Below are 17,588 nucleotides of genomic sequence, written 5' to 3'. Positions count from 1 at the left end.
AGTTTATCTTCACTCATCCGGGCACGGAGAGTATTCCAACTTGATTTGTGCCTTGAGATAGCTGAAACTTGGATGTCTGCTGTGACTCAGTTGGTAGCACTCTTGCCTTTGAGCCAGGGTTTAAATCCTACTCCAGGGTTTGAGAATGAAAAAAGTCAATGTTGACACTCTGGTACAGCATTGAGGGAGCCCTGCAGTGTTGCAGTTGCTGGCTCAGATAAGACATTAAACCCAAGGCTTGGCTGGATGTAAAAGATGCCATAGCAGTATTTATATGGGGAGATGTGGTGTAGTGGTAATGTCACTAGACTGGTTATCCAGAGGCCCAGGCTAATGCTCTGGATTTGGGTTCAAATCTCATCATGGTGGAATTTAAATCAATAAGTCTGGAATATAAATCTAGTTCCAATAATGGTGACTATGAAAGCTATCATTGATTGTTGTAAAAACCCATCCATTTCACTAATGTCCTTTAAGGAAGGAAATCTGCCATCCTTACCTGGTCTGGCCTACATGTGATTCCAGACTCAGCAATGTGGTTGTGTCTTTGAACTGAATGACCATGGAAAAGTTATGGTATAGAAAGAGGCCAACCAGCCCATTGTGTAGGTGCTGCTCATTTTAATCCCACTTTCCAGTATCTGGTCTGTAGCCTTGTAGGTTACAACACTTCAGATGTTTATAAATGACCAGAGCATTTTGTACACCTCAATTAGGTCACTCCTTAGTCTCCTCTGTTCTAAGGAAAACAACCTTAACCTATCCAATCTCTCCTCATAGCTGCAATTTTCAAGCCCTGGCAACATTCTTGTAAATCTCCTCTGTACCCTCTCCAGAGCAATTATGTCCTTCCTATGATGTGGTGACCAGAAATGTACACATAATTCCAGCTGTGGGCTAACCAGTGTTTTATACAGTTCCATCATTACATCCCTGCTTTTGTATTCAATGCCTCACCCAATAAAAAAAAGCATTCCATATGCTTGTCCACCTGTCCTGCTACCTTCAGAGACCTGTGGACATGCACTTCAAGGTCTCTCACTTCCTCACCCCCTCTCAATAACTCCCCATTTATTAACTATTCCCTTGCTTTGTTTGCCCTCCCCAGATGCATTACCTCATACTTTTTTGGATTGAATTCCATTTGCCACTTCTCCAACTACTCAACCAAACCATTGATATCATTCTGGAGACAACAGCTATCCTCTTCACTATCAACTACATGGCCAACTTTTGTGTCATCTGCAAATCTCCCAACCATGCCTCCCACATTTAAGTCTAAATCATTCATATATATAACAAACTGCAGGTGCCCCAACACTGAGCTCTGTGGAACATCACTGGAAACGGTTTTCCATTCGCAAAATCATCCATTGACCATGATTCTTTTGTTTCCTGTCACTGAGCCAATTTTGGATCCAACTGCCCCCTTCCCCTGTACCCCATGGGATCTCACTATCCTGAGCAGTCTGCCATGTCAAATACCTCACTGAAATCCATGTAGACAACATCCACTACACTACCCTCATCAATCCTCCTTGTTACTTCCTCAAAAAATTCTATTACATTAGTAAGGCACGATCTTCCCCTAACAAAACCATGCTAACTATCCTTCTGCCTTTCTAAGTGACAGTTTATCCTGTCTCTCAGAATTATTTCTAATAATTTGCCCACCAAACTGACTGGCCTATAATTTTCTGGCCTATCCCTTGCACGTTTTTTAAATAATGGTATAACGTTTGCAGACCTCCAATCTTCTCGGAACTCGCCTGTATCTAGTGAGGATTGGAAAATGATCCACAGAGCATTTGCTATTTCCTCCATGGCTTCCTTAACTGCCTCTGAAATGGCCTAGCAATTCATTCAGTTTAAGGGCAATTAGGGATGGGCAACAAATGCTGGTCTTTCCACATCTCATGAAAGAAGGGAAAAAAGAATTGTAGACAGGCATTGGGGAATCAGGAGGTGAGTTACTTGCTGCAGAATTCCCACCTCTGACTTGCCCTTGCAGGCACAGTATTTAAATGGTCCAGTTTAGTTTATGATCAATGGTAACCTCCAGGATGTTGAAAGTCGGGGATTCAGTGATGGTAATGTCATTGAATGTCAAGAGGAGATGGTTAGATTCTCTCTTGTTGGAAGTGGTCAGTGCCTGGCACTTGTGTGGCACGAATGTTACTTTCCATTTGTCAGCCCAAGCCTGGATATTGTCCAAGTCTTGCTGTGTATGGACTCCTTCAGTATTTGAGGAGTTGCAAATGGTGCTCAACATGGTGCTATCATCAGTGAATATCTTCACTTCTGGCCTTATGATGGAAGGAAGGTCACTGATGAAGCAGCTGAAGATGGTTTGGCCAACGACACTACTCTGAGGAACTCCTGCAGTGATGCCCTGGGATTGAGTTAATTGACCCCCAACAACCACAACAATCTTCCTTTGTGCTAGGTATAATTCCAAATGTTGGAGAATTCACCCCCTGATTCTCATTGACTCTAGTTTTGCTAGGGCTCCTTGATGCCACACTTGGTCAAATGCTGCCTTGATGTCAAAGGCAGTCACTCTCACCTCAACTCGGGAGTTCAGCCCTTTTATCCATGTTTGAATCAAGGCTGTGTTGAAGACAGAAGCTGAGTGGCCCTGGTGGAACCCAAACTGAGCATCAATGAGCAGTTATTGATGAGTAAGTACCATTTGATAGCACTACTGATGATCCTTTCTATCACATTACTGATGATGGAGAATAGACTGATGGGGTGGTAATTGGCTGGGTTGATTTGTCCTGTTTTTTGTGTACAGGACATACCTGGGCAATTTTCCACATTGCCAGGTAGATGCCAGTGTTGTAGCTGTACTAGAACAGCTTAGCTCGGGGCATGGCAAGTTCTGGAGCACAAGTCTTCAATACTATTGATGGAATATTTTCAAGGCCCATAGCTTTTGCAGTATCCAATGCCTTCAGCCGTTTCTTGATATCATGTGGAGTTAATGGAATTAGCTGAAGACTGGCATCTATGATGCTGGGGACCTTGGAGGAAGCTGAGATAGATCATCCACTCGACACTTCTGGCTGAAGATTGTAGCAAATGCTTCAGCCTTTATCTTTTGCACTGATGTTCTGGGCTCCTCCATCACTGAGGATGGGGATATTTGTGGAGACACCTCCTCCAGTTAGTTGGTTAATTTTCCACCACCATTCATGACTGGATGAGGCAGGACTGCAGTGCTTGGATTTGATCTGTTGGTTGTGGGATCACTTAGCTCTGTCTATCACTTGCCGCTTTCACTGTTTGGCACGCAAGTATATCCTGCGTTATAACTTCATCAGGTTGACACCTCATTTTTAGGTATGCCTGGTGCTGATCCTGGCATGCCCTTCTGCACTCTTCATTGAACCAGGGTTGAACCCTTGGCTTGTTGGTAATGGTAGAATGGGGGATATGCTGGGCTATGAGGTTACAGGTTGTGGTTGTATATAATTCTGCTGCTGCTGATCACCCACAGCACCTCATGAATGCTCAGTTTTGAGTTGCTCAATCTGTTCGAAATCTATCCCATTTAGCACAATGGTGCCACACAACACAATGAAGGGTATCCTTAATGTGAAGATGGAACTTAGTCTCCACCAAGACTATGTAGTGATCACTCCTAACAGCACTCTCATGGCCAGACACAACTGCAACAGGCAGGTTGATGAGGATGAGGTCTCATGGGTTTATCCCTCTTGTTGGTTCCCTCACCACCTGCCACAGACCCAGTCTAGTAGCTATGTCCTTTAGGACTCAGCCAGCTCAGTCAGTAGTGAGCTATTGAGCCACCCTTGGTGATGGACATTGAAGACCCCACCCAGAGTGCATTTTGTGCTTTTGCTGCACTCGGGTATATAATCAATTGAATATAAAACTAGATACGTTATGCTTCAGTTGTACAGAGCACTAGTGAGACCACATATGGAGTACTGTGTACAGTACTGCTCACCTTATTTAAGGAAGGTTGTAAATGCATTGGAATCAGTTCAGAGTAGGTTTAACAGACTAATACCAGGAATGGGTGGGTTGTCTTCCGAGGAGAGGTTGGACAGGCTGGGCTTGTATCCACTGGAGTTTAGAAGAGTAAGAGGTGACTTGATTGAAACCATTAAGATCCTGAGGGGTCTTGACAGGGTGGATGTGGAGAGGATGTTTGCTCTTGTGGGAGAATTTAAAACTGGGGTCACAGTTAAAAATAAGGGGGTCACTCAATTAAGACAGAGATGAGGGTGGGGTGTGGGGGGATGGGGGGGCAGGAGGCGTGGTCATGAGTCTTTGGAACTCTCTTCCTGAAAAGGTGGTGGAAGCAGAGTCTGTGAATATTTTTAAGGCAGAGGTGGATAGATTCTTGGTAAGCAAGGGGGTGAAAGGTTATCGGGGCAGGTGGGATGCAGATTTTAGATTACTATCAGATCAGCCATCATCTTATTAAATGGCAGAGCAGGCTCAAGGGGCTGTATAGCCTACTCCTGCTCTTTGTTCATATGTTCCAATTCCTGGAGGAGTTTTATTTTATTTGTTCATGGGATGTGGGCATTGTTGGCTAGGCCAGCATTTATTGCCCATCCCCAATTGCCCTGTTCAGAGGGCAGTTAAGAATCAACCACATTACTGTGGGTCTGGAGTCACATGTAGGCCAGACCAGGTCAGGTTGGCAGATTTCCTTCCCTAAAGGGCATTATTGAACCAGATGGATCTTTACGACAATTGGCAATGGTTTCACGGTCATCATCAGGCTTTTAATTCCAGATTTTTATTGAATTCCAATCTCACTATCTGCCATGGTGGGGTTCAAACCCAGGTCTCCAGAGAATTACCCTGGATCTTCTAGAAAACTAGTCCAGTGACAATACCACTATGCCAACACCTCCCCAGTACTGATTCATTAGCTGCGGGAGGGCAGTAGGTGGTCATCAGCCGGAGGTTTCTGTACCCATGCTTGAGTTGCAACCATGAGAATTTGTGGGTTCGGAGTCAATGTTGAGGTCACCCAGGGTCACTCCCAGCCAACTTTATAACGCTGTGCCCCCACATCCAGTGGCTTTGCCTTGCTGGTGGGACAGGGATGATGATGAAACTCTCTGAGACATTGGCTCTACGGTATGATTCTGTGAGTATGACTATGTCAGGTTATTGCTTGCCTAGTAAGTGGGGCAGCTTTCCAAATTTTGGCACAAGTCCCCAGATGTTAGTGAGGAGAACTCTGCAGGGTTGACTGGGCAGGATGTGCCTTCTCATTTCCAATAAGTCAGTATCAGATGGTCCATTCGGTTTTACTCTTATGTTTTCTTGCAGCATTTTGATATAACTGAGTGGCTTGTTAGTCCATTCCAGAGGGCAGTTAAAAATCACCAACATTGTTGTGGGTCTGGAGTCACTTGTAGGCCAAAGTGGGTAAGGACGGCAGATTTCCTTCCCTAAAGGACATTAGTGAATAAGTTGGGATTTTATCACAATCCAGTATTTCATGGTCACCATTACTGATACTAGCTTTTTATTTCAGGTTTTATTTAATAGCTTTTAGATTTTAGGCCACAGGTGCATTGAGATGGCCAATAGCTGGCACTAGGTGTGTTGGGCTGCCCAATGGGCTGGCATTGGGTGTGGTGGGCTGGCACCAGGCATTTTGTGATGGCTAGTAGGCTGGTGTTAAATGTGTGAGATGGCCAGTAGGCTAGCATCAGGTGTGTTGGGCTAGCCAATGGGCTAGCATCAGGTGTGTTGGGCTAGCCAATGGGCTAGCATCAGGTGTGTTGGGCTAGCCAATGGGCTAGCATCAGGTGTGTTGGGCTAGCCAATGGGCTAGCATCAGGTGTGTTGGGCTAGCCAATGGGCTAGCATCAGGTGTGTTGGGCTAGCCAATGGGCTAGCATCAGGTGTGTTGGGCTAGCCAATGGGCTGGCACCAGGTATTTTGAGATGGCCAATGGGCTGGTGCCAGGTGGAGAGCTGGTTTTGTCTCATTGGACTCAAGCTCGAGAGCTCGATGTGCTTTGAATTGCAGTGATGGACATTTATTTAACTGCAAGTCACAGGGTGATAACATACCTTGTGGATAGTGAGACATTGCAGTAAAACAAGGGGTGGGAGAGATAAATACAGGTAGCTGGTGTCACAGGGAAACAATGGTATCCTTTTAAAATTTATACAAAGTTGAAGTTTCTTTCATTGCTGTGATGAGAATGAGTTTCCTGTTAGAAAGGCCATTGACATCCTCCATATATCAACATTAAAGCCTTCTGCAAAATAGAAGTTTGCAAAATATTGGCAGCCAATTCAAACCCCCAAACCAAACCTAACATTCAATTAAATATGATACAAGCAAATCTCCTGAATTTTAGTTTCAAAAAACACAATTTTCTAAAGAATCTATGAGACAGAAATCTCTTTCACTTTTTCTGAAAATGGATCTTTTCACAACAGGCAGTCTGAAGTGTTGAGATTTTCTTACCTTCAATAGGGGTGTCCAGGTGCCCCCTGCCCTGCCCCACCCCCACATCCAACCCCCCATATCCAACCCATTCACCTCCTTTAGCCTCTCAGCTTCTGCACGTGTACTCATTATATTGGGATCACTGATATGAGGAACTGGCAGGTACCGGACGGTAGCCATAACAACTCCACTAAATTGAACTGCAAATAGCCAATGAAAAATCCACAGAAGACATCAGTCAGGTAATGCCGACCAATCATGACACGGGAGATGCCTATGACACCGGCCCAGATCACCAGAAGGATCCGTAGGGGCACTGCTAGGACCAGGTGGCTGAAGAAGAATCTGGTCACCATCGCAGCTCTGCTAGCTTGACCCGCTGGGAATGCAAAGACATCCATGACTATGTAATCCAGGAGGCCGGGCATCACCTCTGAAGGCCCTTTCCTCTTCACCAGCTTCTGCACTGCTCCCACGACCAGCAAGTCAAGGATTAAGGCTGGAAAGGTGAAAGATCATAGAGTCAACAAATGTTCTACTCAATCCAACACTTTGGCAAAATATGAGATATGGTTTCACATACATGCTCATGTACATGCATATGAAGGGGAGCCAGCCTAATGGTATTGTCACTAGACCAGTATTTCAGAGACCCAGGGTAATACTCTGGGGACCTGGGTTCAAATCCCACCACAGTAGATGGTGAAACTTAAATCCAATAAAAATTTGGAATTAAAAGACAGACAATGACTATAAAACCATTGCTGATTGTTGTAAAAACCCATATGATTCATTACTGCCCTTTAGGGAAAGAAATCTGCCATCTTTACCTGGTCTGGCCTACATGTGACTCCAGGCCCACAGCAATGTGGTTGACTTTTAAAATGCCCTCTGAACAAGGGCAATTAGGATGGGCAATAAATGCTGGCCAATGATGAATAAATAAAATAACAACAAATTGTATTAATATAGTGCCTTCAATGTAATGAAATGTCCCAGGGTGCATCATAGGAACATTATAAAACACTACATGACTTTAGGAGATATTTGGCCGGATGACCAAAAGCTTGGTCAAAGAGATAGATTTTAAGAAGAGTCTTAAAGGAAGAAAGTGAGGCAGGGACGGAGAGGCATAGGGCAGGAATTCCAGAGCTTGGAGCCTGAATGTGAAGCGATTATAATTGGGGATGCACATGAGGCCAGAACTAGAGGAAGGCAAATATCTTGGAGGGTGTTTTTTATTCTTTCACAGGATGTGGGCCTTGCTGGCTGGGCCAGCATTTATTGCCCATCCCAAATTGTCCTTGAGAAGGTGGTGGTGAACTGCCTTCTTGTGAGGGAGATCCAGAGTGCTGTTAGAGAGGGATGTGGGGTTTGAGGAGATTACAGAGATAGGGAGAGGTGAAGCCATATGGAGGGATTTGAAAACAAGAATGAGAATTTTAAAGTTAAGACATTGCTTAACAGCCAGACAGTGTAGGTCAGTGAGCACAGGCGATAGGGACTCGAATTAAAGTTAAGACATTGACCGCAGAGTTTTGGATGATTCCAAGTTTATGAGGGTAGAACTTGGGAGATCAGCCAGGAGTGTGTTGGAATAGTCGAGTCTAGAGGTAACAAAGGTATGAATGAGGGTTTCAGCAGCAGATGAGCTGAGACCAGGCCATGCCGGCCAATGTCATGGAGGTGGAAATAGGTTTTAGTGATGGTGCGAATATGGGCTCAGAAGCTCATCTCAGGATCAAATGTAACACCAAGGTATAACACCCTAGGGTTAGCAAATGTAACAGCTTGCAAGTGACGAAGCCACATCTGAGGGGTTTTAGGGTTACGAACTATGGATTTTTTAATAACAATCTCCCTTTCAATGAGTGCCACATGAGCACAGGCCCCTGTGCTGTTAAAATATCCATCTTTAAAATGGGCAGTTGCTTACATTGGCCAAAAAGCCGCTATCTGTGATTTTTCTCCTGGGGGTCTGCTGGCAACAGTGTCCTGAAGGTTAGTCTTAAACTGATGGAGCATCCAGTGTAATCCTGGAGAGTTGGCAACCCTTCTTCAAGTATCAACATTCATTGCTTTAGGGAAATGTAAGCGTGCAGTGATTTAGATGCATTTAAGGGGAAGCTAGATACGGACATGAGAGAGAAAGGGATAGAAGGATATATACATAGTAGGCTGAAATGAATTAAATAGAATGGTTAACGTGGAGCTAAACAACTGCATGGACCAGTTGGGATAAATAGCCTCTCTCTGTGTGTTGTAAATACTATGACAGTCTATGGGTTTAATGTCAATACAGTTCATATCGAAGATGAGGAAATTGGGCTTGTCCAGACACAATGAAACTGGCCCCAGAGTGTGGATCAGCTCAGGCTCTTGCAGCCTGATTTCGCACTTGGCCTAGAGTTTAGCCAGAAGCAGAGAGTTTGACTCTGGAGACTTCAGTTAGGATCTGAAAGACCACAACATCGAAGAAAGTGCCCTTCTCAAAACGCTGGGTGACCTCGGACAGTTGAAGTCTCTCTAAAGTATTGATGCATTGTCAGTCCAAAAGCCGGCCAGTTTTATCATGTTAGATTCTGCTGAATCCACATTTCTGCTGTATTTGTGAGTCTTACCCTCACTGCCATATAAACTAGTCTCAGATAATTATCACCCTGAATCCTTAGAAAGGAGGGACTTAAGGAGCACAGGTCATCATTATGTGATGTTCAGATTGTTTCTCTATCCCACATGTTTACTTATTGCTCTTTTGCTCTCTCATTCTCTCTTCATCTCTCCTCTTTCTTTCACTCCTTTTCTTTTCCACTCTTTCTCTCTCCTACTTTCTCACTCTTTCGCTCCCTCTCTCTCTTCCCCTCTCCCTCTTTCTTTCTCTCTCTTTCCTTCTTTCTCTCCATTTTGTCTCTCTCCTGTGTAAGCTTTTATAAACATATACTTTCCAACAAAGGTTATCGAGTCATAAACTTTTGCTAATTTCAAGCTTTCCTATTCCAGGGACACTGCAGATCATTATCACACCTCAAACATTTGCCAATGAAGGATAGTTTAATCAGGAGACCTTTCTCATCTCTCCCACTCTGTACGGAGTGCATCGCCCACTATATTACTTCAGGCTAAAAAAGAAATTATGTGTATTGCTCATGAATGAAACAGAAACATTTGCAATCTTTTTGTCATTCATTCTTGGGATGTGGGCGTCGCGGGCTAGGCCAGCATTTATTGCCTTTCCCGAATTGTCCTTGAGAAGGTGGTGCTGTGCAGCCTTCTTGAACCGCTGCAGTCCGTGTGGTGTAGGTACACCTACAGTGTTGTTAGGGAGGGAGTTCCAGGATTTTGACCAAGTGACAGTGAAGGAACGGTGATATATTTCCAAGTCAGGATGGTGTGTGGTTTGGAGGGGAACTTCCAGGTGGTAGTGTTCCCATCTATCTGCTGCCCTTGTCCTTCTAGATGGTAGTGGCACAGCTTTGGAAGGTGCTGCCTAAGGAGCCTTGGTGAGTTTCTGCAGTGCATCTTGTAGATGGTACACACTGCTGCTACTGTGCATTGGTGATGGAGGGAGTGAATGTTTGTGGATGTGGTGCCAATCAAGTGGGCTGCCTTGTCCTGGATGGTGTCAAGCTTCTTGAGTGTTGTTGGAGCTGCACTCATCCAGACAAGTGGGGAGTATTCCATCACATTCCTGACTTGTGCCTTGTAGATGGTGAACAAGCTTCGGGGAGTCTCCACAGAATTCCCAGTCTCTGACCTGTAGCCACAATATTTATACAAATAAGAGGCCTAACATCTGCTTGAGGCACCATTACAAGACAGTAGCACGACTGAAGCATAATCTGGAGGGTAAGCACATGCCCTAAGGACTGGTCAAAACTGGAAACTGAACAGAAGTCACCTGGCTGAGAGCCCAGTGTCTCGACATTGTCAATTTTTGAAGCTATTGTCTGAGTGCTTTCTGCCTCGCTTTCCCTCACAAACTGTCCCATTTCTTGTGCCAGTACAGAAGCAGTAGGACTAGAGGATGTGCTGCTGCCAGTGTGCAGAATAATTATACCAATAATAGAATTGATGGCATCCAGCATTGTTCTCATAGCCACTGATCATCAGTTCTGATCTGTGAAAAGTGCTGACCCTGTAATATACAGTTAATGCCCATTGAATGGATAACCCTCCTTCAACAAAGGCTCATGAATCCTTTCACCCTTTCCCCACTATGTGCTCAGCCTCCCAATCTCTAATGAAAAGAAAGTTCTTGCGAGCCATTGTTCAGGGGCAGTTGCCTCAGCAGAACGCTTTTCTACAAAAACAGAATACTGCGGATGCTGGAAGTCTGAAATAAACAGAAAATGCCAGAAATACTCAGCGGGTCAGGCAGCAGCTGTGGAGAGAGAAACAGAGTTAACGTTTCAGGTCGATGACCTTTCCAAGGTGCCTGTAGAGAGGAGATGTCTGGCAGCTTATAGGAGATTACTAGTACTGATTGATCGATTTTCAACAATAGGTGATAGGGATTTTTGCTTTTGAGTTGGGTGTCAGGCACACACAATGCCTCCAAACATAGCATCTGAGAAACCCCCAACAGACAGTATTTTGCCCGATTATGGAGTTACACATTCCAGCACTCTTTAAGGTTAAAGTCCTGAGCAGTGTTTCAAGATTGGTTTTCAGCACAAATGGGTTTCTCAAGCACTCTGGTCTTACTTTGGTCTTGCAACTTATTTAGAAGGGACAACTAGTTACTTACCGCCCCCCAAACTTCCCTATAAACTCTCTCACTTCTCTTCTCTGCAGTCACCCCAGAGTCTGCTCATGTCAGCTGTGTCTCACTGGGTTGAACTCTCATCCCTGAGTCAGAAGTTTGGGGGGTTTCAAGTCCCACTCCAAAGACTTGAGCAGAAAATCTAGGCTAGTGCTCCCAGTGCAGTGCTGAGGGACTGCTGCACTGTTAGTGATATCGGTCTTTCAGATGAGACATCATGGTGTAAAAGTCACATGAGCAGAATGTAATTATTAAGATGCAATAACACTTCTGTAATGTTGCTGAAAAGAGAGACATGTTTTCATCTTCATTCACCAGGACAACACAAGGTGGATATAAAAGACCCCGTGGCACTACTTCAAAGAAGAGTTCACCCCTGATGTCCTGGCCAATATTTATCCCTCACCCAACATCACGAAAACAGATCTGGTTAGCAATCCTCCTGCCAGTGGAAACAGTTAATTATTTATCAAAACCCCTCATGATTTTGAACACCTCTATTAAATCTCCCCTTAACCTTCTCTGCTCTAAGGAGAACAAACTGCTTTGTGGGTTGGTCTGGTGGCCCAATCTATAGAAGGAAAATTTCCTCCTACCATGATTAACTCTAGTCTGACTCAGGCTGGTTACTTCAAAACTACTTTATTTACAGTATATACATGATAAGCTACTAGGTAAGCGCATCTCCCTTGAGTACAGACTATTCCATCTGCTCTACAGAGTCTCTAACACATGACTGCCGATGTCACTGTTACATCATGATACACATTACTAACTCATTACCATAACTATTAACCTATCATACTACACAATCCCAGCTTCTCTAGTCTCTTCATAACTGGAGTGCCCCACTGCTGTTATAATTCTAGCAAATCTCTACTGCACCCCTTCCAACTCCTTGACACCTTCAGAGAGTGCGGCACCCAGAACTGGACACAATACTCCAGCTGGGGCCTAACCAGAGATGGATGAAGTGTTTAGCATAATTTACCTGGTGTCAAAGGTCAGAACAAGTAACTAAAATTACTGGGACTTCAGCTTGTGGCAGAATTTGGAGGCCAGAAGTATGCTTTTAAAATATGGCTGGTTATTTTCACAAAGCACTGCTGCCCTATCTCAGGGCCTCGGTTGAAACATTAAACACTCTTTTCTCTCTTAGATGCTGAACTGTTCCAGGGCTTACTTAAGAAATTCTGAATGGAAAGAGGCTGGAATTACCTCATTGATTGGAATGAGTTGAAAAAAAATCACTACCAATTTAACTACTTGCAAACAGGACCAGAATGATGTCTTTTTTTCAGTTTTGGCCCCTTGTGCACGGAAAATATTCAAAAGAAATTCAAATAGGTAAACAGATAATACATTTTGAACAACCGAACCTTTTTTCTTCAGTAGGCTGCTGCCAATGATTTTTGAAAGAGTCACAACCAATTTGAGGTGGCACTATGAGCCTAGATTCAGATAATGAGGCCGATGTCCACACTTCTGGGATCCCAATCCTCTTTGATAATATCTTTTGCTTCATCTAGATTTTTTGCCCATTCAAAATCAAGGGTCACGTAGGCAGAATGTAATTATTAAGATGTAAAAACACTTCTGTAATAATGCTATAAAGGAGACATGTGGGTGAAATTTTTCACCTTACACTCATATCTGAGAGTGTGTGTGTGTGAGTGTGTGTGTGTGTGTGATTGTGTGTGTGTGTGAAAGAGAATATATGTGTGTGAGTGTGTGTGTGGGTGTGAGATTGTGTGTGTGAGATTGTGTGAGTGAGAGTGTGTGAGAAAGAATGTGAGTGTGTGTGAGATTGTGTGTGTGAGATTGTGTGTGAGAGAATATGTGTGAGTGTGTGTGAATGAGAGTGTGAGAGTATGTGTGTGAGTGTATGTGTGAGAGTTTATGAGAAAGCGTGTGGAATTGTGTGAGAGTGTGTGTGAAGTGTGTGTGTGTGAGGGAGGATGGGTATGAGAGAGTAAGTGAGAGAGAGTGTGTGTGTGAGAATGTGTGAGTGTATGTGAGAGTGTGTGTGTGTGTGTATGTGTGAGAGAGTGTGTATGTGAGAATGTGTGTGACAGTGTGTGAGAGAGTGTGTGCGCTAGAGACTGTGTGAGTATGTGTGAGATTGCATGTATGAGTGTGTGTACATGTGTGTGAGAGAGAGTGTATGTGAGAGAGGGTGTGAGTGTGTGTGTTTGAGAGTGTGTGTGAGACAGCGTGTGTGTATGTCTGAATGAGTGTGTGAGTGAATGTGTGTGTGTGAGAGTGTGTGTACTAGAGACTGTGTGAGTATGTGTGAGATTGCATGTATGAGTGTGTGTACATGTGTGTGAGAGTGTATGTGAGAGAGGGTGTGTGTATGTCTGAATGAGTGTGTGAGTGAATGTGTGTGTGTGAGAGTGTATGTTAGAGTGTGTGTGTGAGTGTATGTGTGAGAGCTTATGAGAGAGCATGTGGAATTGTGTGTGTGTGTGTGAGGGAGAATGGATGCGAGAGAGTAAGTGAGAGTGTGAGTGTGAGAATGTGTGAGTATATGTGACAGAGTGTGTGTGTGAGTGTGTGTGAGAGAGTGTGTGTGTGAGAGTATGTATGACAGAGAGTGTGAGTCTGTGTGAGTGTGTGTGCTAGAGAGTGTGTATGTGTGAGATTGCGTGTGTGTGTGTACATGTATGTGAGAGAGAGTGTATGTGTGAGTGAGTGTGTATGTGTGAGAAAGTGTGTGAGGGTGTGTGTTAGAGAGTGTATGAGCTTGTGTGTGTGTACATATGTGTGAGAGAGTGGGTCTGAGTGTATATGTGAGAGTGTGTGTGTGAGGGGGTGTGTGTGTGAGGGGGTGTGTGTGTGTGTGAGTGTGTGTGAGGGAGAGCGTATGTGAGAGTGTGTGTGAGAGAGACAGCATATGTGAGAGATTGTGTGAGAGAGTGTATGTGAGAGAGTGTGTGTGAGAGTGTGTGTGAGACAGTGTGTGTGAGAGAGTGTGTGTTTGAGAGTGTGTGTGTGAGTGTGATAGAGAGTGTGTGTGAGAGAGTGTGTGTGAGAGTGTGTGAGAAAATGTGAGTGAGAACAATTGTATGAGAGAGTGTGTGTGGGAGAAGAGTGTGTGTCAGAGAGAGAGAGACAGAGAGAGCGTGTGTGAGGGAGGGAATGTGTAAGAGAGAGTGTGAGTGTGTGTGAGAGTGAGGATATTTGGCATTAGCTCTTTGCAAGTTCTATGATGTCCCCCTCTATATATCTTGGAGGTGGAAGGAAGCTATAGCAGTGATTGAGTGTCCAGACTACACAGTCTCACTCACTGGAATCTTTTTTGGGAACTGGATGACTGCCCTGAGAATCAGGATGAGCAGCTGATGCTGCTATCAATCAAAACATTGCATATCACCCAAACTGAATCTGTTCAGCTGGTCTCTATATCAGTAACTGTTGGCTCTGAGACCACTCCCTTGTCACTGGGATGGGAGGTGGGTCGGGGTAGGACAGAAGGAGACAAAAACTCAAAATTTAACCTCACGTGAGCTGTTGTTCAGGATCTCCTACTATCTGGCCAAAATAAAAATCTACAGAATGTCACTGATTGATGTCCAACCTAATCAATGTCTGATGTTACAGCTTATTTACATGTTAAACTTGTGACATGAGGACATTTGAAAAGAATCAACAAATCTTGAATAATCGCAGAATTCCGCTTTCAGTTAATAGGTACACTCGAAGATGCAAAAATTAATGGCCACAATTTTAGTGGCTAGTTCAGAACACAGGAACAGCAAGAGGCCATTCAGCTCCTCGAGTTTGATCTAGCATTCAGTTAGTTCAGGGCCGACCAGCATCTTAACTCCATTTACCCACTTTGCTTCCATGACCTTTCATTCCTTTCACAAACCAAAAAAAATCCATCAATCTCATTTCTGAAATTTCCAGTTGACACCCCAACGCCCTGCCACCTGCAGCTTCGACAGACTTTTGAGGAGAGAGTTGCAGATTTCCACTCCCCTTTGTGTGAAGTATTGCTTCCTGACATCACCTCTGCTTGGCTCTCATTTTAAGGTCCTGCTCCCTTGTTCTGGACTCGACCTTCCCTGACTAGAGGAAATAAACCCGATCAAATTCTTTAATCATCGGCAACACCTCGATTAGATCACCCCCTTAATCTTCTACATTCGAGGGAATACAAGCTTGGTCCATGTGACCTGTTCTCATAATTTAATCCTTTTAGCCTTGGAGTCATCCATTTCCATGGTTTATTGACACCGAAAAGTGTATCTATTTCTAAGTATCAAAATAAATTCCATAATCTTCAGGAATGATCAGTCATCCTCAACAACAAGAACTTGCATTTATTTAGCGCCTTTAAAATAGATAAATGTCTGAAAGTCCTTCACAGAAGTGTTGTCAGACAAAAATGGATGATGTGCCACATTAGCACTACTGATCAAAACACTTGGTCAAAGAGGTATTTAACCCACGCCTTCAAAGAAGAGAGGGGTGGGGATGGAAACAACAAATGTTTCGAGAGGGAATTCCAGAATCTGAGGCTAGCATGGCCACCAATGGTGAGGTGAAGGGAGTGATGCAAGTGGGGAGAGTTGGAGGGGCTAGGAGTTCCAGAATGTGGAGGGACTAGAGTTGTAGAGCTGGAGGGCATTGCAGAGATAAGAAGGGGGCAAAGCCATTCAAACACGAGGATGAAAAATTGAAAATGGAAGCATTGGAGGAGTAGAGGTCAATGTGGGTCAGCAAATAATCAGTCACCCAAAGAATGAATCATTTAAGAACAGGATATTTGGTTAAGAATGCAGTAAGTGATAACCATCATGTACAGGAGGCATTCATGAGAATGGTTCCAGGGACGAGGAATTTCAGTTGTATAGGTAGATTGGTGAAGTTGGGACTGATAAGGTTGAGGGGTGATTTGATAGAGGTGTTCAAAATCATGAGGGGTCTAGACAGAGTGAATAGGGAGAAGCTGTTCCTGTTGGTGGAAGGATTGAGAACAAGAGGACACAGATTTACAGCAAAAGAGGAACAATGGCATGGGGAGAAACATTTTCACACAGCAAGTGGTTAGGGCGTGGAATGCGCTGCCTGAGATTGTGGTGGAGGTGGATTCAATTGAGGCTTTCAAAAGGGAATTGGGTTATTATTTAAAGCGAACAAAATTTACAGGGAAATGCTGGGAGGGTGGGACTAGCTGAGTTGCTCTTGTAGAGAGTCAGCATGGGTATAACAGGCTGAATGACTTTCTGTGCTGTAACTATTCTATGATTCTATGGGGGGGTTGGGTTTTATGATCCCACTGTTGGGGACCTCCTTCCTGCCCATCTGACATGCTCCCTATAATACAGAGGGGCTGGCGGGTGGTGGTCCTTATAATATGGGGGGGGGTGTAATTGTTCACTAGGCAGCTCCACCCTTAGGCTACTGAGACCCTTAACAGCCCAATTAATTGGCAATTAAGGGCCTTAATTTGCAGGGTTACAGGAGGAGGTGAGGGAATGGCACTGGGTGTATTGCTCACTTGGAGGCTAGCACAGACAAGGCAAGCCAAATGGCCTCCTTCCCATGCTGTAACCATTTTGTGATTCTGTGTGGTTAAAAATAACAGCGAGGAGCAGCATGAGGCTTTAAGTTCACCTGAAAGATGGAACGTTTTTTTGCAGAGACAGACATAAATATTAACAATAGGCTCCAGAATCACTCAACATCATCCTGATGTTAATAAACTCTTTGATGTGCCAAAACTAATTACAAATCTGTATTTCTGATCAGCCTACTCATTTCCCACGCACTGTCTCAAAAAACATCACTGTGTTAGAGATTATCATGAGATCAAAGTACAGACACCCACAGAGGCAAAGCACACCGCCACATACAGGATGTGTCAAGAAATGGGACATTCCAGATCACTCTCAGCTTTCAATACTGTCAAGATGGAACAGGCTTCAAAGCCGTAGCCTAACACCATAATAAACATTTCTTTTCAAAAATCAAAACAGCATTTAAATATTAAGAGCACACATAATAATCACTCTGCAAGCTTGTGAAAGAGTGAGTGAGTAGCAATGGGCACTATTTCGAAGAAGTGCAGGAGAGTTCTCCCCAGTGTCCTGGCCAATATTTATTACTCAGTCAACATCAATATGATGGGTGATCTGGTCATTATCACGTTGCTGTTTGTGGGAGCTGGCTGTGCATAAATTGGCCATCTTATTTCCTACATTACAACAGTGACCACACTTCAAAACTAATTCATTGGTTGTAAAGCACTTTGGGAGTCCTGAGTTTGTGAAAGGTGCTATATGAATTCAAATCTACCTTCCTTCCTGTTCTCAGGATTTACCCATTGCTAAATTATCTACTTGTCTTTATTTCTGAT

The 17,588-nt window shown here is 44.0% G+C and overlaps 1 protein-coding gene across 1 annotated transcript in view; it reads right to left on the bottom strand.

Moving 5' to 3' along the window:
* Positions 1 to 6,587: 6,587 nt before the first annotated feature.
* The window catches only part of LOC121281520 (inactive phospholipid phosphatase 7), a 55,045-nt gene continuing 44,044 nt past the window's right edge, over positions 6,588 to 17,588 (bottom strand). Inside the window, exon 2 of the mRNA XM_041194466.1 lies at positions 6,588 to 6,958. Coding sequence (XP_041050400.1) covers positions 6,588 to 6,958 — 371 coding nt within the window. The remainder of the gene's footprint in view (positions 6,959 to 17,588) is intronic.

The sequence above is a fragment of the Carcharodon carcharias genome, chromosome 8 (assembly GCF_017639515.1).
Source record: "Carcharodon carcharias isolate sCarCar2 chromosome 8, sCarCar2.pri, whole genome shotgun sequence".
In the NCBI taxonomy this organism is placed as follows: Eukaryota; Metazoa; Chordata; class Chondrichthyes; order Lamniformes; family Lamnidae; genus Carcharodon; species Carcharodon carcharias.
The sequence above is the reverse complement of the archived record's forward strand: the minus strand, read 5'-3'. Positions and strand labels throughout refer to the sequence as shown.